Source organism: Hippichthys cyanospilos, chromosome 22 (assembly GCF_059441005.1).
Source record: "Hippichthys cyanospilos isolate Australia breed blue-spotted pipefish chromosome 22, RoL_Hcya_1.0, whole genome shotgun sequence".
NCBI classification, from domain to species: domain Eukaryota; kingdom Metazoa; phylum Chordata; class Actinopteri; order Syngnathiformes; family Syngnathidae; genus Hippichthys; species Hippichthys cyanospilos.
This window is the reverse complement of record NC_142390.1, coordinates 312243-333250: the sequence shown is the minus strand read 5'-3', so window position 1 is coordinate 333250 and position 21008 is coordinate 312243. Positions and strand designations below refer to the sequence as shown.

General features: G+C 52.6%; 2 protein-coding genes across 15 annotated transcripts in view; both read left to right on the top strand.

Moving 5' to 3' along the window:
- The first annotated feature begins 134 nt into the window (after positions 1-134).
- Positions 135-14644, top strand: LOC148405222 (microsomal glutathione S-transferase 1-like). 2 transcript variants are annotated; one of them, XM_088406222.1, is made up of 4 exons: positions 135-1374; positions 13750-13887; positions 13949-14040; positions 14344-14644. In XM_088406222.1, the coding sequence occupies exons 1-4, from the start codon at positions 1357-1359 to the stop codon at positions 14588-14590; spliced, it is 495 nt and encodes a 164-aa protein (XP_088262348.1). In that variant the 5' UTR covers positions 135-1356; the 3' UTR covers positions 14591-14644. The 2 variants fall into 2 exon arrangements, with proteins under 2 accessions (XP_088262348.1, XP_088262347.1); XM_088406221.1 differs by lacking the exon at positions 135-1374 and adding an exon at positions 13487-13655 and having other exon boundaries at positions 14344-14642.
- Positions 14645-20238: 5594 nt separating this feature from the next.
- The window catches only part of arhgef39 (Rho guanine nucleotide exchange factor 39), an 85742-nt gene continuing 84972 nt past the window's right edge, over positions 20239-21008 (top strand). For 3 of the 13 annotated variants that reach the window (XR_015864162.1, XM_088406217.1, XM_088406216.1), the window contains exons 1-2: positions 20249-20573; positions 20745-20873. The gene's annotated coding sequence lies outside the window, so the exon portion shown is untranslated. Of the gene's footprint in view, positions 20574-20744; positions 20874-21008 lie in introns of all 13 variants that reach the window. The other 10 variants (XR_015864163.1, XM_088406211.1, XM_088406210.1 and 7 more) reach the window with 10 other exon arrangements.

Sequence of the window (21008 nt, the reverse complement as noted above, 5' to 3'; positions counted from 1 at the left end):
GGCTTTGTCGCTCCGATTTAAAGGCGTGCGGCTAATGAGTTCACATCAGAAATCAACATTAGCGTTAGTGGTCCCCCAGACGGAAAAGCAGGCTCCCTCCCGCCGGCCGATCGGTGGGACGATGGCGGCGCACGATGGACGGTGAAAACGCGCCTGTCCTTTACATCCGTAGGGAGGATGCAAATACTATTTTGTTAGCCTTTTTAGAATCGATTTGACCCTCCGATGTTTTTTTTCCGCCAAAAGTCGGCCTCGTCCGACCCAAGCGCTTGCGCGCCACCGTTTGATTATTCCTTGAGCGTCTCGGCCCGCCGCGCCCAATCGCTTACGTCGGCTTCCCCTTCTTAATTTCATTAACGGGACGTTGAGCCGAGCGAAGGGTGCGGCGGATTAATCGGGGGTTAAGTGACTTTAAAAGATTTGATTGAACGGCTCACAAAAGTGAGCAATCGTTCGAAGACTAAGGAGAAAGAAAAACTTGATTTGTTTGAATGAAGATCGCAGAAGACTCGACCTTGAAGGAAGGATGAGAGAAAAGGCAGGATTTGATGAAGGCCGAGCTCCAGGGAGCGCTTTGGCTCCGGGTGCCGGGAATTAGGCCACGCTACCATTGCTCATCAAGGAATCCAAATTGCCCTTTACAGCTGATGATTTTTTTTTTCAAATGACGGTCGACGAGCGCTTCGCAATATAGGGGACGTGAAAGAATCACTCAGTTTCATCAGAAAAAAGGGGGCTCGCTGTTAACTCGTTCACAGTAGTTTTGAATTGCGTTTTGATCATTTTTTGTCACTCAAAAAAAAAATCAGTACAGTTCCTAAGTTTTATTTGATCGTGTTGGGTTTGTTTTCTGAAAACAAGAATTGATTGCAAAATATAAAGTCACGTTAATGTTTTTTTTTATGTTAACGTCTTCAATTTCCTTTTGTTAAGTGCAGAGGACCCCCGGTTTTCGGCGTCCAAGATACACGGTTTTTTCAACGTACTACGTGGACAGCGACATTTTTTTTGTACGCCATCCAACATGGCGGTTGTGTGCGTGCGTGACCGCCATGTTGGATGTGATCCCGCGCTCGTACGTCTAATTAGTGCGTCACAGCCTACGTCACGGCAATGCGTGCCTCCTTTTTTTCGGCTTCCGGGTTCAAATGGCCGCACGCCGTATCGCGTCCGAGCGCTTAAAGTAACGCATTTATTGTGCATTGTACTGGTTAAGTCAAACTTGAATGGCGTGTTCCAAGATTGCTAGTGATGTTGAAGAAAGAAGTAAGAAGATGATTTGCATGGAAACCAAGCTGGAGACAGTCAAGAAATACGAAGAAGGCTAAGTTAGCCTAGCCACCCTGACGAAGGAATATGGCCGGTCGCTCACAGGTAAATAAACCCTTCATATATCATTTTTTTAATGTATAATGTTATTTAATTGTATGCATGATATACGTAGCGCCTACTATCCTATTTGGATCCCAATGTTTTAATATGTATTACAATTTTGATGTTTTTAGCCGGGGTTCTAAACGCACTCGCTATTGAACGCAGGTTTGGTTTGCCCGTCCGTCATACGGTCATACGGTCAATTCGCCTTCCGACCCCAACCGCGGAACGGATTAATCTCCTAACACGGGGGCCCGCTGTGTTTGATATTCAATATAACGATTTCAAATGTATGTTTTAGAAATCTTATTCTTTTACATTTGGGTACGGTGACCACTTGGTGTAAATTTTACAAGCGACGTCGCTTCATTTGTGCATTTTCTACAAAATGAACTGAATATCAAAACCTGAATACGAATTATGCTAGGAGAATTTGAGTGAAGTTCTAACTGCAAATCATTTCTGTTGGAGCTCCTTTGTTTAAAGGTTTGGGAAAAACATTTCATTCAAAGAGTGGAATCATTTTCATCTTGTTTTCCACGATTGTTTTTCAAATGTTGTCCGCGCATCCATTTTGTATCGGGCTGGGGCCCGACCGGCCGGCCGGCCGCGTGATTTATTGAGACTGAGTGATGGAAATAAATGATGCACGCTGACAACTTTTAAATTGTTTTCCCTTTTGGTTCCCCCCACCCCACCCACTATGGACAAAAAAAACTCCCAAAAGCTGCGCGCGAGGTGCGGACGAGACGGCAATGATGGAGTGGGTCGGCCCGGCCGGCTTCTTGATGGATTAGTCGCACTTACGTAAAGGCATGTAGATCATCGGAAATCTGAAGCATCGGTCAGCGCGCTGCCACTTGATAAGACGGGGACTCGGGGGCTGGAACCCGCTTGATTGATTCCCTGGGCCATCTACTCAGATCCCTATCAGGCGCGCGCGCAAAACGGTCGCGGCGTTTCGCTTCATTAGCTTCCGTTCGGGGGTTCGGGACGCCGGCGGACTGGATTCGGGCGACGTTCCGGGGTCGGCATCGGAGAATTTGCTCGGTTTTGTGGGCAAGCGCTTTTGAAAGCCGCGTCTAAAAATATCTCAAAATATCCATTTTCCAAACGGGGTTCCGCGCGACTTTGAATGCGCGCGGCCGGAAAAAGGTGGACCCGCGTAACGCCGCGCCGAGCGGCCGCCGCGGCGCGCTTGTTTGAGCCGGGCGTGGTTATGCATCCCGCGTGTTTGTTTGCGCCGCGCCGTGCCCCCCCGCCCGCAACCACCCACCGAGAGGCGGCTTTGGATGAACACCCGGCAGGCCGGCGGTGATCAAGTCCCCCGCGCCTGACAAATCGTCTTGCTCAGATTGATTGTTTCCCCCTTGTTTAATTCATCAGTGTTTCTTTAGCCCGCGGCGGCGGTGAAAAACGACACTTTCCCAGGCCCCGCCATCCCACGCGTAGTTTATGATGAAGAAAAAATGGCCGAGCGGCCCGCGCCGTCAGTAATGGCCCGACTATCCATTAGGAACGGCGCTTTGGATTTGTCATGCTGTTTGCGGCGGATGAAGAATGAATGTACACGTTTTAAAAGGGAAAAAAATCCCTGGGCGCCGTCTCGCCATTGGACGTCGCGGCCTCGGCGTGTGAATGAATTGGAAATGAAAGGAGACTAGCAAGAAAAATAAAGCAAATGTCAAGTCGGGGGGGGGGGGGTTATCAAGGTTATTATGTATTTATTTATCTATTTTACATCACACATTTCAGCATTTTACCAAAGAAACCCAATGACCACAACATACGGACACAAAATTCATCCTCTCACTTAGAATGGTCTGAGGTCGGTCTTTCTCAAATCAGGCATTTCATCATGACTCTTCTTTCAATTTCAAGTGAACGCATGCTAATTCAAACTCGTTGGAGCTGTTATTTTTAGCTCCACGGACGATTCGTTGAACTAAAGAGCTCACGCTGTACGCGAATGAAAAATCTTGCGAGTTCTTGTTCCCGAAATCCCCAAGAACTAGCACCTTACCATATAGCGCAGTATAACAGACAAATTTGTCGTATTTTATTTTACAATAGCGTTTCGATTGCTGCCATCGTCGTTAATGATGACCGCTTAGTTTTGAGGCGCCAACTCCTGGCCACTCCCAAAAAAATATCTGTAAGCACCACAGTACGCATTGCTCCAAAATCAAGTCCACGCCCATCTAATATTTAACAACAGTGGGTTTTTTTTCATCACTTTAAAATAAAAAGGTTTTATATGGAGACATCCCAGATGCAGACTGATGATCAGCAAAGGGCGCAGCGCGGCGGTGAGCGAGCGCGTCTTCCAGCTGTCAACATCGGATCCGCTTTTACGCGGCAGGGTGCAGAAAAAGACAGTCGGTCAATCTGTGCCTCACGCTCGCCAGCAGATGTCTTAGTGTTGATGTCGGGAGTCCGACATGGAGCAAACGAGTAACGTCGACATGATGCGCTGTATACGTTGCATTATTAATAACTTTCCACTGAGCCGGCCGCGCGGTTAATAAAACATGTCAGCGGATTGTTAACGCCTCGGCGCGAATTGGAAAACGGTCGTTCGTTAATGATGGGAAGCCATTCAAAAAGGAGTTTCCGTTATGTTTACCCTTGTCGGCGGCGTTATCCAAACCATATGGAAATTCGGTTACGTCGCCCCCGAGGATCGTCTGACATTTCGAGGCATCTGATGTTGTGTCGCTAACCCAAGGTAGACGCGGGGCCGTATTAGATTCCGACGGAGTGATAACCATGAGCAAAAATGACGCTCTTTTGTTTTTAACCCCCGTGTCATTATCGACCCCATTTGGGCCATTGATCCATAAGCGTCTGACTGAAAAATAAGGTTGAGATTGTCAAAAGCGGTGGACTTTTAGGCCAGAGCAATTTCACGTCAAAGGGAAAGCAAAGGAAAGCGCCGAAATTTCACCCAGGTGGCGTCAGCAAGTCAAATTCCACTCCCTTATCGCACTGCGCAAGGGGAGCGCCATCGCCAGTTTGTATTTGGCGCACAAGTTGGCCGACCCCGACAAAGCCATCAATCCGTCGCCTCTTTCAAAGATTAATAAGCGCGCCGATCGGGAAAGATAACGAGAACGGCCGGCGCGCGGCGGGAGCGGCGGGGCTCGGTCCGAATCGATGCCGATCAACTTCGCTAATTGCGCGCCGGCCTCAGACAGGTGAGGCCGGACGGGTTTGATCTCTCAAACATGTATTCCATCTCTTCTCGCGCCGCGAGGGAGCATCCGACCAAGGTCGGCGCTCAAAGGCGGCGGCGCGCCATGGGAAATGAGCGCGTGCCAGCCTCCCGCTTTTGCGGGATCAGCGCCGCATCAGAAGGATCCGACTGACACTAGTCAAGTCCCCCGGTATCACCTATCAAAACTTGTTTCTGGCACAGAGGAAACCAAAGACCTGCTCTAATTGTATCATTAATATCATTGCGGTCCGGGGCCAATTATTCTTGCTTTGAATTTCACCTGCCCCAACCTTGAAGCGGCTTCTTTCGGCGCAAACGGGCAACGCGCCATAAATGACCTTCAAACGGGAATTTGTACAGTGAAATGTGATAGAGTATTCACCTCTCCATCCCCGCGTGATAAGGACGATTGCGCACGTACCGCTTAACGCATGCGCTGCCGGAAAAGTTCAAAGAGATGTTTGACGTCCGTACTCTCGGATAGGAGCGAATGGCCTCGTCAAATAACGGGTAACGTCCGCAAAATTGGACTCTCATCCAATGACACCCACGCATAACGGCGGGAATGAACGGCGGGCTTTTCTTTTTTGCCTAAAGTGACAAAACGGAGCAGAATGTGATTGGCCGCTTGCAGGGTTGACTCTAGTAGCCGCCTCTTTGAAAAGGATTATTGGAAAGATCATTGTTAGTTGTAGTCTCGTTTAAGGTTTTTCATGGTATTAGAGAAAATGGACGAATCGCATAGAAATGGGAGCATATGCAATTTGCTGAACGCGAACTCCCGATAATACAATTTTGCCTTCACGCGGGAAAAAAAAGTCTGGAGGACTCGGCTGGAAAACTTCAGCAGAGTCCTCCAGCGCAAACGCGCAAACGCGCAATCGCGAAGCAGAAAAAGTTGCCGGCCGCATTTATTTATTCGGCCCTGTTTACTCAGATCGGTTTTCCCTCCAGGACATAGCTGAGGCGCGAGTGTCTTCTCGGCGTGGGTGGTTACCGCGGGGAGGTGAGGGCGATTGCAGCGCCGGCTTTCTTTTAAAGTTCCACTTGTGGACTGGAGCTTGTTCGGGGGAGGCCTTTGCTGAGATCCGTTGCTCGGGGGCGGAGGGCGGGTGGTGCGGGGGGCGGGGGGTGCGGGGGGCGGGGGGTGGGGGGCTTCACAATGCTTTCCCGTGGCAACGCGCGGGCTTTCTTATCTATTTTGGATGATATAGCCACACGCCATGAAAGAAGCAAGGTGCCTAGGCCAGAGGGGTTGGAGGACCTCCAGAGGAAGACCAGTGAGAGGGCTGGACCAGAAATACCAAGTTGAAAAGTTAGCTGCTGATTACAAACTTGCTCTCGTGTTGGGCGGGCAAAAAAAAAAAAAAAAAAAAAAGTCTGCGAATACTCGAAAAAGACGGGCCGCCGCCTTTGGATTTTGCAATCATTTGGCAGAAAGAGCGCTATAGGACTGCACTGCTCCATCATCAAATTCATTAGATTAGATGAATTGTTTCGAGACCCGATTCTCGAAAACAAACGAGTGTCGCCGCCCTTTTATGGGAAAGCGATATTTGAAGAGAGGCAATAATTCTCCTTATCCTCTGCAAAACCGTCTCAATGAGCAGCTCTATTTTTCCGAAACGCTGAAGGAAACAAACCGCCCCAGTTCAATTCGACAATCGGAAACGGAGGCCGCCCGACAAACTGATGCGAGCGCGTCGAAGGATTTTAATGTGAAAAGTACAGTACGCCAACCCCGTTTCAAGGAAATGTACCGTATTTTTCCGACTTGGAGCCGCACCCGCGTATAAACCACAGCAGCAAACGAAACAAACCCGTTTTTGTCACGGATAAGCCGCGCCGCACTAGAACAAACCCCCGGTCTGAAAAAGTTACTCGGCTTCGAGCTTTGCCGGGGAATTTTTCTTCAAGTCTCACTTGGAACCGGCTCGCAAAGCCCTCCGCGGCGGATCATCTGCATTCACCTCGAGCGCGGGGTCAACAGCGGAACCTCGGCCAAACACGCCGCACCGCAGAGACGCGTGCGGAAATTTGACTCGCGGCCCAGTCATACAAATCGGGAGGAATCTCCGTCGGAGCGGCGCGGCGCGGACGGAATAATTGTTTGCAATGGCGAATCTCCGCGGGGTCCTCGGAGCTCATTCGGAAGCGTTTGAAGTGAGCGCTGACATTGAAGAAACCCGAGGGCGGCCGGGGAGCCGGGGGCCTTTCCAACGGAGAGAGAAACGCTCACCTTGGAAAATTACCAGTAGCCGTTTGGAGAGGGGCGGAAACCCAGGCGGGGCGTGAAAATCTCTGCGCTCCAGAACGCGCTTCGAAATCCGAGCGGTTGAGCTCGCGAGGCGGGAGAGCCGATGGCTTCCGCCAGCAGATATCCTTTCTCTCGATCTTCGGGGGGAACGAAACGAAAGAAACGAAGCGGAAGACGCCGTATGAGGGATTGAGCAGAAAGTGTCGTACGCGGGGGCCGTCCGGTTCAATGGCGTTTTTGACGAGATGAGCTAACGCCGCCGCTACGGGAACTCTTGACGCCATCGGTCGAATAACCGTGCAAATTCTGACCGCCGCCAATCGGTTAGTCGTAGGGGTTTTGTCCTGCATCGGGGTCCCATGAATTCATTCGAGCGCCTGAACTTTTTCTTCCCGCTAACCGACATGAACTTATGCGAGAGGCCAAACTCGCAAAGTAAACTCTCAAGCGTGATCTCTTTCATGATAGCGCGGTCAGCGTGAAGGCTACGTGGCATACTGCGAACAAGTAAATAAAACACGCTGTTTTACTTGGCCTACGCCGGTTAATAGGGCGGGCGGGCGGGCGGGCGCGCTGATCAAAAGAACATTAGCTTTGATTAATCAATCAATACCCCGGTGGCCTCCGTCCTGTCCATTGATCCGCGCGCCGTATGGAGGTCAGCGGCATGTGAAACGCTTGGCTGGATTTTTCACACTGGCCCGCTCAAACGAAAATCCGCCCTCATTGATTTTCTTTCCTCTCCCTTCTTCGCCTTTTCAAATCTGCCTTCTCTCACTGACGCGCCAAGGGAAGTCGGGGATGCCGCCCCGGGATCTTTGCCTTTGTTCCGCGCCGGAACGTTGCGGGAGAATAACGGCCGAAGAAGCTTTGCTCTTCCCTGCGGTCCAAACGCCGGCCTGCCGCTGTCTAGCGTTGAAACGAGCCCGCTGACGTGATTGCGGCGAGCGCCTTCGCTTTGTCGCCGTAACTTAATATCAGACCGATCGATCAAAAATAAATATCTCACCAACAACCCGAATGATTTCGCTGAGCTCCTGCGCTCAGGCCGGGGGTCCGCGGACCCCGCTTTGACGAGCGCCCGGTCTGAACGTTAGCGATGCATTTTTGTACTCGGTCGATGGTCACGGAAACTATCCAAATGGGAAGCGGGTGAAAGCCCGTTCCGGAAAATGTTACAGGCCATTATAAGGCCGAAGAACAGCGACTTCAAAGAAAAGCAATTTCTGTCAAGGCGAAATCTTCAATAACATTTTGGCGGAAGGATGGACCTTTGGTTTTTTGACGTAGAAATCCGAATGAACAGGGACGGACACGCTGGGATTGTGCCAATACTGCACCGACGCATCAGTAACACGTGTGACTTTTTGGGCGCTGTCTTCTTGAACTTTGATTGAACTTTTCAAGTAAATAGGAGCCAAAACGGCCCAGTCGCGGATATGTCGTCAAATAAAATACAACGTTCTTGCCTTGGCTACATTTGTGCCGGATGCACAATTTTGTTTTCGCCTGACGATTCATCAAGTTCATTTTGCACAAGTGCAAAAATGTTGCTTCGCTCCCACTTTTCTAATCAATTTAATTAAAACACAAATGATTTATACTGAAAAAAGCAAGCAAAGCCCAGCATTTTTTCTTGACGCTTTCCTGCAAAACGGAAAGCATCGAGTCTGAAGCTTTTTCTTTATTTTTTTTAACATGATTGCGTTCCTCATTTTCAAAAGCGGAAAACTGCATTTTTGTTATAAGGTATCTGGAGTCAGAACCGCTACTTTGACCCGACACGCGGCTCAAAAGGCTGATGCCATTTCGAAAGCTTCTGTTTCGATCCGGGGAACGAACTTAGGGAATATGAATATTAGAGGCCTTTGTAAATGAAAAAACAACAAGCAAACGTGATGCCAATGTTGAAAGCAGCGGTCGTCAAAGCCGGCCCGAGTGCGGGAGGGAGGTCGGCCAAATAACGCCGACGGGCTCCCATTGCGACGCGACGCTTTCGGCCCGCCATCCTTGTTGTTCGTCTTGTACTTTTGGTGTTTACTTTGCGTTCTTGTCTCCCGCCCCGACTTCGGGCCCGGCTTCACGTTAAACATCTGTTCTTGAGTCCACCTCGCTTCCGGCTTCCCCGCGCGGGGGTCCGCCTCCGCTCTCCGCCGCGGCGAGGGGGGCGGAACGCCATCTTCACGGAGAAGTCGGTAAAAGCGGCGAGTTCCATATCCGCGGAAGCCCCGCGGGGCGATCGCCAAGGCAGCCGGTGGCGCCGAAGCGCTCCGAGGTTCCGTTTCAACGTCTTTCCGCGTCCCCCTCGGTGGCGCGCTAGTTGTTTGGCGCGGTTCCTCCCCGATAATGCAAACGAGCCTAATTTCAAACGACAAGGAAAAGTAAACTTTTCCGAGCTGCCGGCGCCAAAGTTCCCCGCGGGGGGACGGGGAGCTGTGAAAATTCCTGCTCTAATTCTGTCATTGTCAAACTTTGACGCACGCCATTGTTCCGTTGCCTTTGTTGAACGGTAACGCGGTCCCAGTTCCGCCGCGTTAATTTTTTAAAAGAAAGCACAAGATGTGTATTCCTTGAAGAAATGTTTGCCGCTGCTTATGCTAAATATTCTAACGTTCAGCCAGTGATGTCTTTTGTGATTTTTTTGGGGGGATTTTTTTTCAAGCTTTCATCTCCTCTTATCCACGGGAGGCCTTTACCTTTGCCACTGAGCCTCATAACAGCGGCTCGGAAATAATTTAAGTATCCTTCTTTTTTTTTTTAAATGAAAAAAAGTCAAAAAATACTACGGCAAGTGGGAAGAATTTCAAAACGAGATCAAAGTGTGCAGCGTCTCCGCCGCGAGGGTGTCAGCCTTCTATCGTGCGCCGCGCGCTGATCAAGTGCTCCGTTTTGTTAAAAGGCCTGTCCCGGATCGCTGAGAAGCGCACGTCACAGGCGTGCGTCAACGGCAAATTAAGTGTCGAGTCCGATGACGGAAAGCGCAAAGCGAGCGCCTTCCGTTCGCTCGACGTCAACGCGAGGATTCCCATTTCGGGCTCGGGGTAGCTGGCCGACGTGCGACGATAGCCCCGAAATGTACTCGAGGAAGGGCAGCCTTATGCCACAGCAAAAGGTGGTCCTCCATATTACTTCCGTTCAGATAGTGTCCAACAATGTCGCACTCGAGCGCTTTTTCGTATAGGAAGTGCACTTTTGGGACCATGAGGCGCACGGGATTGTCAAGGGCCGCCTCCATCAACTCCATGGGAAACTTCCGCACATATGTATATCTACTGTCGCTGCGTATACTGTATGTGCATACCATATATCCCGTATATCCACGTGCTTAGCATATATGCGCACGCTCGCATACGCGTACATGTATGCATATCATATATGCGGTGGACAGATGCACGTAAGGAGTGCAAAGAAAAGCATTTTGAAAACTGACCAATTTAATATAACGTAACTCATATCATACCTCATATACGTATCAAATATAACGCATACCATAGGGTTCACCCTAAGGCGCACTGAAAATGCTTTTGGAGTGAATTGAAAATGGACATTTTTTTAGACCATGCAAATAGGTGCAAAGAACCCAGAGTCAAAACCGCACGGGGACCCCGAGCAGATGACGGTCGGTCGTTTGGACGTCAGCGCTGATCAATCGTTCATGGCCAGCTTTATTTCAAATTGGGACGAGCTCCACCTGAGGCCAGGTGGAAAAAGTACACTACTCACACCGCGGGGATTTATAGAGTCAGCCCATTATGCGGCTAAAAGTTTCTCAGACTCGGCTTACTCTTTTCTTCTTTTCCTACATAAATCTAGGGATAAATCTGGGCTGGAAACTTCACAGAGGAGATTTTTTTTTTATTTCCAATTTCATCACCACCCCTGACTGACAAGTATCATTATGGATAAAATTATCTTGGTAATTATCCTGCCCGGAAAGATTTATATCTCTTTGTGAGGGCTGAAAGGAAAGGCATGGGATATTGAGCGGCGCTTACATGCAACTCTGCAGAGAGGGGAGAGCGCGCTTTGTTAATGAGGCGCCGCCGCCCCTCCCGCTGCGTTGAGATCCTCGGCCGGCTGGATCACCCAGAGCGCGTTGCTTTTAGTCTGCCGAACTCGGTCCGGGTAACTACCGAGCGCGGCCGGAGCCCTCCCGCAATCAGGTCATTGCCAACTGCGTTCTGGGCGCCGTTTTCATGAGGGCAAAAGTCCTCATGCAGCACACGTATATAGATATAGAGATATAGTTTTATTCAGTCGCCTGTATTTCACGCAAGTCGTCGTAACCTCGCTTGATTTTGTTCCCGTACGAAAGAGGGCTTTGGAAGCGTTCTCGGCACAGATGGCCCCCCTTTGAAGGCGGAAGGCCGCGGAAGCCGGCCGCGGAAGCCGTCCGCGGAAGCCGTCCGCGGAAGCCGTCCGCGGAAGCCGTCCGCGGAAGCCGTCCGCGGAAGCCGTCCGCGGAAGCCGTCCGCGGAAGCCGTCCGCGGTCAATATAGTTCGTGTCATTTCACCCAGCAGATAAATGGGCGCGTCGCCTTGACTTTAGCATCCTTCGTTTCCGTGCAGACCTCGCGGCTTTTAGCGCCGTCCCGCATGTTCCGTCGGCCTTTAACAGCCGGCCACGAGGTTTTTACACGCCGCCGGATGCGCCGACGAGTTTGATCGGCCGCCCCGACGACGGCTCGCTCAAAAGGTGGACGTAATGAGGGTTCGGGGCCGGCGAGTAAAAAGACAAAGCCTGAAGGCGTGCACCTAACGAGCAGCTGCGCCGCTCTCGTTAGGAGCCCCGCGCAAGCGCTCGTCCTTAACGAGCTTCTTCATTAAGATGCGTTCCGAGGGGAAAGTTGCGTACCCCGAGCGCCGGGGCAGCGTACCACCAACAGGGAAAACCATTACAAACGTACGTCCGGGCCGCGGCGCTCATCATCCCGGATGAAGACGCCGTCAATCACAAAGGATTGGAGCGCCAGCTCGTAAACGGACGCAAATGAACCTATTTCCACCTCTGGCGAATACCCTCGCATTTGATGATAGAACCGCGCGACTGGCGAGACGCATTTGATGATAGAACCGCGCGACTGGCGAGACGGAATCAATTCTCCTGAAACGGAAGCGCGCGGCTTTGTCGACCGCGGCCATCCGGACCCATTGACGAGACACTCGGTCGCACCGCCGACATGGCGGAAGGTCGCTCTATAATTAAGGCGTTTGGATCAAGGGGATCTTTTCTTTCAAGAGGTTTGATTACAGGCAATTTGAAGAACCGTGGCGCGTAGCCTGTCGATGAAGACGTATTGATCACGTTAAGCGCGGCCTCGCCGAGCGGCGGGGAAGCATACTCGAGCAGGGCTCGGAAAAGGAAAGAAGCGCTCGGGTCCGAAAGGTCGCTCGGGCGGAAAAAAAAAAAGTCGAAAAAGCAAAGCCGCGTAACCAACGGCTGCAGCTAACGGTGAACGTCATCGCGAAAGGAGCTCTGCGAAATTTCATTCGTCCGATGCGACTGACCTAGTTTGTGTGTTTACTGTCAGATGAAAATCAAAACTAGTCAATGATTCATACTCAAGAGTCACTCATTAATCTTTGGCTCATAAATCACAGCGTGCACAAAGTGCGTTATCCGGTTAGGAAAAAAGATGACAATGTATATGCCATTTGACCCCCGTGCGGTATTTTTCCAATCCTTTGCTATTTACGTCAAAGAAATGACTCCTCGACGGGAAAGCGTAGACCAGGGAGCTGAAATTTCCCCCGCGTGGTGGTTTTCCGTTGATGGCGTTTGATCTTCGGAGCCTTGGTTCCAAACGCCGCCGGAAAAGGAAAAGGGAGCAATGGGCGTATTCCGGCCTTTATGGAGCCGTCCGTCGCTCCATCCATCCGCCTGATACGAGTTCTCTACGTTGGAGCTCGCGCTAAAACGGCAGAATGCAAAGCCCTATCATCGGCGCGGTCTTATCGGAGCCTTTCTCCCGCCCGGCCGCTAATCTGATTTCTTATTTCCTTGGCGCCCTTGGGCCAGCGGCGTGCCAACGGGGTCAAATGAAAGCCAATCGGACGAGTTAATCACACCGTATTTAGCGTTTAACCCACGGGTTGCGGGGGAAACGCTTATCAATCCCATCGGTCGGGGTCACCTTCCCAATCCCAAATTTATGGCCCGCCCCCGCGACGCGACGCGGCGCGGCGCGCGCTTGCAGAATTGGCCTTTCATTGATTGGCGGCCGCGTGCGACAGTCCCGCAAGTAATGCGGACATCGCTCGCGATCGATAAAAAAATGTATGTGCCTAGAAGCTAGGAGGCATTCTGTAATGAAATCAATAACTTTGCTTGGCTCGTGGCATTAAGATCATCGGCCGGCCTGTTATTTAGTCATTGTTGTCCTACACCGCCGGCATAACCCGGCGACCGGCAGAAATCGATGGCGGCGCGGCGCGCCTCGCATCCCAATTACCGGCGGGGCCGGCGAGGGATCAATGCGGCTTTTAGCCGTTCCCGCCCCTTGTGGGAAATCGCGGCTCTTCCCGGGGAATCTGCCGCGCCGAAGGGGGACGCCCCTCTCCCGGCGCGCCGACAAATTTTTTCAGGCTTTGGAGAAAGGAACCAAATCACAGGCGGGAAAATGTTGGTATTTTAGCCAGAAGCTCGGAATGAGCTTTTGGACGCTCTCTCTCCGCTCGCTCACCCGCCTCGCATTCACTGTTGAATGTTTGTCGGCTCCGCCCTCGAGGGACTGGGTCAAGGGTTGGCTGGCGTTACCTAACACATTCCGCTCTCGTCCTGCGGCGAGCGAGGCCGCGCCACGCCAGGCGAGCGAGCGAGCGAGCGAGCGGGCCGGGTCGGCGCGCGTCTTTACTTTTGGCCAGTCGCCATTTCAACAAACGATCTGTCGTCTTTTGCCAGGGGGTCGCCATGTCGGATCTGATGCGAGAGCTGATGCGAGACGAGGCGCTCGGGGCTTTCGCCACCTACGCGGTGATCGTCATCCTGAAGATGATGGTTATGGCGCCGCTGACGACCATTTTCCGCGTCAGGAAAGGGGTAGGTGGACGAGCGGCCGACTGTTCAAAGTCCACTTTCATGCCCGCGCCCGGCCGTCTAGTCCTTTGCCAGCGAGGAGGACGTGGCCTTTAAACCCGCCGAGGAGCGAAAGAAGTTGCTGAGAACGCATCCGGACGTGGAGCGAGTCCGCCGGTGAGTCCCCTTTTGCGCCCGGAGTCAGTCCCTTTTAAGACGGGTCGGACCGAAAATCGCGGGGCGTCTTTCCGCGGCTCCGGGGGCCGCGTCGCGACCCTCGCTCTTTTCGGATGGCGTCGGATACGGTGCGAGCCAATGTCAACATCGCCGTTAATGGGAAAAGCCGGTTTTTCATCTGTTGGAAAACAAACATTCGCGTAGCCGGATGATTTGGCCGGGGCCCGCGGGCTCCTCGTTTGACGGCCCCGGAATACATTCTTGCCGTTGCTGCCGTTCATTTCAGCGCTTTATTTTTGTCAGCTGTCACCTCAACGACTTGGAGAACGTTGTTCCCTTCTTGGCGGTTGGCTTTTTCTACGCCCTGAGCGGACCGGGACTCCCGGCCGCGCTGCTTCACTTCCGTATCTTTGCCGCCTCGCGGATCTTCCATACCGTCTCCTACGTGGGGGCTTTGCCCCAGCCCTGCAGGGCTCTGTCCTTTCTCGCCGGCTTGGCGGCCACCGTCTCCATGGCCTGCGCCGTCCTTAGTAAAACCATGGTCCTGTGAAGACAAATCTACCCGGGCACCCTTAACCACTTTTTGGGGGGGGGGGGGGGATTCATTTGAACGCTCGGGTAAATAAACCTTTTCCACGAAACCCTTTTCCTTTGTATTATTCGCTCGGATGAAATTCCCGCAAAGATTCCAGCGGTGCCCGAAGGCATGCCCAGACAAGTTTTCAAGAAGCAGGAAAAGCTTTCTTTTTTCAGCTAGCTTTACAAAGGTGTCCACCGTGTCCCGGAACGGCGAGCCGAAGGTCGCGGTCCGACGAGCCCCGCGCCATCTTCAAAAGGCGGCCGCGCCATATTGTGCCCGCCGAACCCGAAGAAGCGACGGAACGGCCAAACTGACGGGGAGAGGGCGCGGAGTCAAATCTATCCGAAAACGGGTAGAACCGGTTTCTCCGGTCCCGCTCTCCCGCCCCCGCTTTTGTTCCGTGTCCGCACCTCCGGCTCTGGGTTGTTGTTTTTTTGGGAAGAACGAGGAATGAGAAGGGATTCGTCATTTACTGACTCTTGCAAAAGTGCAAAGTCTTATTTTTCTGTACAAAGTCATTGTAGGACTTTGCTTACTGCGAATGCAAATACGCTGCAAAGGACGGCAGAATGATTTCTTTCAAATGGCACGTCATGGGCGGCGGGTCGCAAAGGGGCAAGCCCGGGCCGGCCCCGCTGCATTCCGCGGCCCGTCTGATCTTTGGTCGGCGCTTTCCTTCGCACGCTCGGGTGCCGAAAACAACGATCGACTCGAGGGTTACGCCAATGGGAACGTTGCCGATCCGTAGTTTTGAGAGAACCGCGGCGAAAGTTTTGTCGCGGCCGCGGCGCGTTTTCAGACGTTGGGATTCCCGCGGCCTCGGTCAGCCGGCTTAAAAAGCGGCGGCCTTTAGCGTCTTTGGAGGAAATTCAATCCATTTGTGATCCGGATGAACGGGCAGACGTACGAGCGCGGTCATTACCTTTTGTTCCATCAAAAAGAAAAAAGCTGAGCGAGTTGCCAAATGCACATTTGCCACCCTGGATGGGTATTTACCGCTACGTCTTCAAAGTAAATTACACTTTACGACCGCAGAGGGAGCCCGGGAGCTATCGATCGTACTTTAATGCTACTTCTAAAGCAAACGTCAGTCGGGGGCGAAGCAGCGCGTCCCATACCTTCCGAGGGGGCTTTTTGTCCCCCTCGATCAAGCCCGCCGATGTCGAAACGCGCATTGGCTCGTCAGTAAGTAAAAGTGAGAAAGGTGACTTTTCCACCAAGTTGCCAAATCGGTCAGGGCGTAATGAGAAAATACCAACGGGCAAGCGGAACTTGCACTTGTCTACGTATCCAAGGAAAAAAAAAAAACAGTTTTGCAACGAAATCGGTCAGGGCGTAATGAGAAAATACCAACGGGCGAGCGCAACTTGGACTTATGTATCCAAGGGAAAAAAAGCAGTTTTGCCATCTGCCGGGGAGCCGCCGCTAGAGGGAGGCATTTTAAAAGTCAACCGGGTGGCTTGCTCATTAGGAATCATTTATGGACCAGGTGCAGCTCATAAAAGCGCCTCAGCTCAAGCAATTAACTTCATTAGCTTTGCTGCGAACATTCCTCTGCATATCCCCACCACGCCGCTCTTCTTTCCTTTCAAAGCGCTGCAAAAACACCCCGCTCAACGTCACGCGTTAAGCGCTCGCCGCTTCATTAGCACGCGCGAGCGCCGCCGGCTTTTAGCCGCATTCTCCTCCTCGCTCGGGCAAAAATGAAAAAAGGGAGGCCCGGCTGGTTTTGATACGGCGCCGCGGCCGACGCGTCTCGCCGCGCGCCAAGGTGACCGCCGTCAATCCGGAACGGCGAAACCCGCAAACAGTGGGATCAAATTACCGTGAAGGCCGCTTTGGGCGGCCGCTCGTCTGCGTTGTGTCCCGTTTCTGCCGAAGTAGAGGCAAGCCAAGCGTTTCACCGCCATTTAAAGGCCAATCCGGGTTAAGGGGAGGCCAATCCGGGCGCCCGACACCGTCCGTATTTGGAGTTCTCCTTCCGGTTGGTCTCGCCTCCTAACTGGAGCGCAGAGGAGGGAGCTCCGATTTGGGATTTTATCGTAACCGCGCGTCAAAACGGCCCGGCGCCCGCTTAACGGCGTAACTGCCCCCGCGCTTGCGATGCCGGCCGAGCGCCCTCGGGACGGCGGTCGTCGGGGCGGTTACCGTCAGCGATTTCGATTTGACGGATTGAAGCTCTCCGGCGCCGTAATTGAAAAGCTTTGCGCTCCTCGCAACCGGCGTTCCGAGTATTTTTCCCGCCGCCCGTTTGTCCCGTCTTTGGCTCGTCTTGGGGATCATTTACAGTCCGCCCGCCCGCCGCGGCGGGGGAGCAGAGGTCGCGCGGAAGGCCCCTGTTTTTTTTTTTTTTCCCCCTTTCATAAGAATAATTTTCTGATAATTCTTCCCCTGAATGGACTGTCATTACTAATCACCATCGCTAACACAAAAGCCCAATTTCTGACTTAATGACCTTTTTTTTTTTTTATTTCAGATAACAAGGACAGCCTAATTGTAAATTACCGAGCGGAATCGACCAAAAAACGATATAGGCGTTTGTTCATTAAAAAAGGCGCGCCGTATCTCCTTCATTAAAGCGAGCCATAATGGAGGACCAGATCCTGCCGTCAGATCAATTAATAAATGTAGAAAAGTCCACCTGGGAGAGACACTTGCGCGTTCTCCATTTTTCATCAGGCGCCCGCCCGCCCGCCATTCCTCACCGGGGACGGCAATTTCTTCTTTTAATATTTTAGCGCTCTAACTTAAGCTTCGGAATTCTCTCCAGGTAGGACCGCTAGATCATCTTGACGTCGCAAAGTAGCCCGACCTTTGGAGTAAAGCGCTTTTTATTCCCGTCAATTAAGGCTTGTCGGAGGGCTGAAAGGAAAGGCGTGGGCGTGGGAGAGCGGGAGAGTGGGAGCCAGGAAGCGGGCCGCTTGTCATATTTGCCTCTCCGCTCCCTTGGCGTGGGCTGGGGAAGTGGCTCCGCCGCGTTTTGCCGGCTCTTTACCGGACCGCGCGTAGCTGCCATCAGCTCCTCGGGCCTTTTGTTCCCCTCCGGCCCTTTTGCCTTTCCCGGAAGTCGGAGTTGGCGCGGGCTCGGTCGTCGTTTTCGCCCCGACCCGTCGCGTGCCCGTGTCCTTTTGGCTTGCCGCTCCTTTTTTCCCCAACATCCTTTTTGGAGTTCCCCTCGCTTCCCGCTTCACCGCCCCTGCTCACCGCGGCGGCCAATGACGGCGCACCTTCCATTACAACCGGACCGGCGGCCGACGGCTTCGTGCCGACGGGCTAAATAGGACGATGTCGTTGTCTTGGCTTTTTTTTCCAAACGAAATAGCTCCAGCTTTTCAGGTCCCGCCAAACGAAATCGAGAATACAAAAGTCCCTCGATTTTCAAACGTGCCGATTACGTTTGCCAAGAACTACGAGGAAGCCTTGGCCTTTGCCTTGAATTGCGTCCGAGGCAAGTCATCGAAGCCCCGCGCGCAATTTACCAGCAGCTCACAATCCCGTTCAAAAAAAACCAACAAAAAAAGCATCTGCGGGCGGCATCTTGAAGTCAACTCCAACCGTTCCTTTCAGACACACTTGGGAGTTAATGAGTTCTGCGGGAGGATAATCAATAACCTGCAGGGTGGCTAATTAACTGCTAATCATCCGGACCCGTTTTGGCCGGCCCATTATAAGAAGCCGTGTTAATAATAGATAAATCTGACACGTTTTTTATTCGCCCAAATAAAAGCCAGCTTATCAGCTGACGGGTCCCAAATTGCCCCGGGGAATTTCCCCTTCAAAAAAGACGCTTCCGTTTCCTCGTTATTTCGGGTAAACGCGGTCCGTTTTTCCCGGCCTCGGCTCGGCCCTCCAAAGACTGCGGCGCCGACTCCGAATTAACCCTTGGGGCCAATTCGCCTTTTGTTCAGGATGGACGATCGTCGGAAGCATCCAAGGAAAGCCTTGAAAGAAGCGTGTCACTCGGATTGCGACGACATGTCAAAGTTTGCAACTTTCAGGAAAGTGGCGGACCCGGTTGCGCGCTCGGACCGATCCTGCCCGGGAAAATTTGGGCCCGATGATCGCCTCTAACGTCTCGCGGTGGCTAACGTGGACTTGTGCCGGTGGTCGGGTGTAAGAAACTAATGAGAGTAGAGCACCCCCCCCTCCCTCCCTCCATTCCCCCCCCGCACAGGGTTATTGTTAAGCAGTAGCTCCCCGCGCAAAATGTATTATTCATGCCGGCTGTTTGGGTTTCTTTCTTGTCCCCGCAGGCGGGTCCCAGGTAAGTCCCGACGCCTCAGTAGCGCTCGGCGCGGCCTCGGGTAGCGCCTCCGGCGACGGCTTTGGCCCGGCGGCTCCCCGGAGACCCTCCCGCTCAACCGCTCCGTTCCGTCTTCAAACACAAACGCAAAGACGGCGCGGAGCGGCTCCGGAGATTGTTCTTCCCCTCCCGCTCTGCCCACGTATCCCAACCGGAGTCCGTTGCGCCGCCGCGCCTTTTTCGACGCGGGCGCCTTCTTTCAAATGGCGCCGGCGCGGTGGAGGGGTCTTTTGGGACTTTACCAATGCAGGATTATCTCGCCGACGAAGGCGCGGGGACGTCAAGGTCGCTGACCAGATGCAACGTCGCCATCGAGTTTTAATAGAGCAGGCCAAACCCAAAGAGTCACAAAAATGCAATTTTAAATGTACGCGCAAAATATCGTGCGGCGCGTGCTCTTAACACAGCGTGGTTGATTTTTTCATTATGCGTATTTCAACGCAAGCATAAGATGCGCTATTCGAAACCAGCGACCGAGGCTTTCAGGCAAACAAGCGGACGGCTTTTGTTCTATTGGCGCCTTTCCGAAGGAACTCGCCTCGAAGGCTTGGAGGCCGGAGCTCCAGCTCGGCGGAGAATCAGCGGCGCGGGCTTCCGGAACGGGACGGCGAACAGTAATTACGGCGGGGCCGCGGCCCCGTCAAGATCCCCCCGCGTTGTCGGTTGGTCGGCGGCGGATTGGCGGCGGATTGGCGGCGGGTTGGCGGCGGGCGCTCCCGCCCGCCAGAGAGTCTCCGGAGGAGCCATTAGGACGGAGGCCCGGCGTCCTTATCAAGCCAACCCCTGTGCTCTTCCGCCGCGCAATTACGCCGTGCTCCGCGCCTTGGCGGAGCGCACCCTTGTTGTTAGCGTCACCTTAGACTACAGCCTCCTTAATAACCCCGAGTCGGCAGCGGGTCGGCAGCGAGTCGGCAGCGGGGGCTCGCTCGGCGGGGTGAGACGTGCGCGGCCAGCTAATGACCGGAGCTACGGCTGTTGTGTGATGTTGCGCGGGAGCCCGTCGGGAGGGAGAGCGTGACCTTGTGTTCGCCGGGCTTTCTAATTGTTCTCGCTTCACGCGGGAGGAGGGGAGCTTTATGTTCGCCGAGGGTTTCGCTCCTCCGGCGCTCGCGTCCGAGCGCTCTCCCCCGACTTCCGGCCAGATGACAGTTTCAAACGGAAAGCGAAGAAACCGAGAATCGTTTGTCTATCCCGGGCGCAACTTTTTCTAGCCGTTTGTGAACGCAGACGGACTCGGACCTCGGTTCCGTCCGCTCGCTTCTTTTCACCAAAGCAACGTGGTACGACCCCGCATAACAAAAGCCGCCGGTAGCGACTCCACGCAACTGATTCCGTCCGATGCCTGATGCCTTTGGTTCAAGTCATCCGTCAAAGTAGACTTCATCAACAGTTAAAATACTAATAAGTTGATAATCGTTGTTCATAAACTAGAAAGAGTCGCGGTTAAAATGAGTAAGTGAGACATCTTTGGCAAAGAGCGTTTGTGAACGGCAGAGGGAGTAGAGGAGCAGAGTGGGTGCTCTTTCACAGACGATCTTTGACGTCTGTTTCGGCGGGGGAAAAAAAAACAACCGAATGAATGGACGTGAAATTGCCCGGTATGCTTTTGTGGACTGGAAAACGTCCGAACTTTAGGAAGGCATTGTCTTTGTAAGTATTTTTGTTTAGCATTACGTGCAGCGAAGTTATTTTTGAAGCGTTTAAAGGTTGTTAGCTCATTGACTGTTTCCTAGCTGTGCTCGACATTAGCCTACTGCTAACGTTAGCGTAGGTTTTTGACATTCGTAAGTAGTAAATGTATTATTTTCCTTTCTGCCACAGTTACCGCGCGAACGCGTAACTGCTGCAAGAACTCCACAAAGCAAGAGAAGGAGTGCGGACTGTTCGCTGACCTTCTAGCAACACAAGGGACACGAGTCGCGAGGACAGCGCAGACACATTTCAAGTTCAGTAAGTTTACCATTTCACTATATTTCAACCCGCCATGTCGATATTTATCTGTTGGAAAAGTTCAAGCCAATTATTCTAATTGACAATTAGCACACTACAAAATGCCACACTACAGTAAAGCCTCGTTTATTGCTG

What these genes read in the sequence shown, in the direction of transcription:
- LOC148405222 (XM_088406221.1), top strand. Translation starts at nt 13,497, where the DNA reads ATGAGCTTTTGGACGCTCTCTCTCCGCTCGCTCACCCGCCTCGCATTC. An exon ending in GCGAGGCCGCGCCACGCCAG is followed by an intron (nt 13,656 to 13,749) that starts GCGAGCGAGCGA and finishes GTCTTTTGCCAG; the next exon opens with GGGGTCGCCATGTCGGATCT. An exon ending in GACGTGGAGCGAGTCCGCCG is followed by an intron (nt 14,041 to 14,343) that starts GTGAGTCCCCTT and finishes TATTTTTGTCAG; the next exon opens with CTGTCACCTCAACGACTTGG.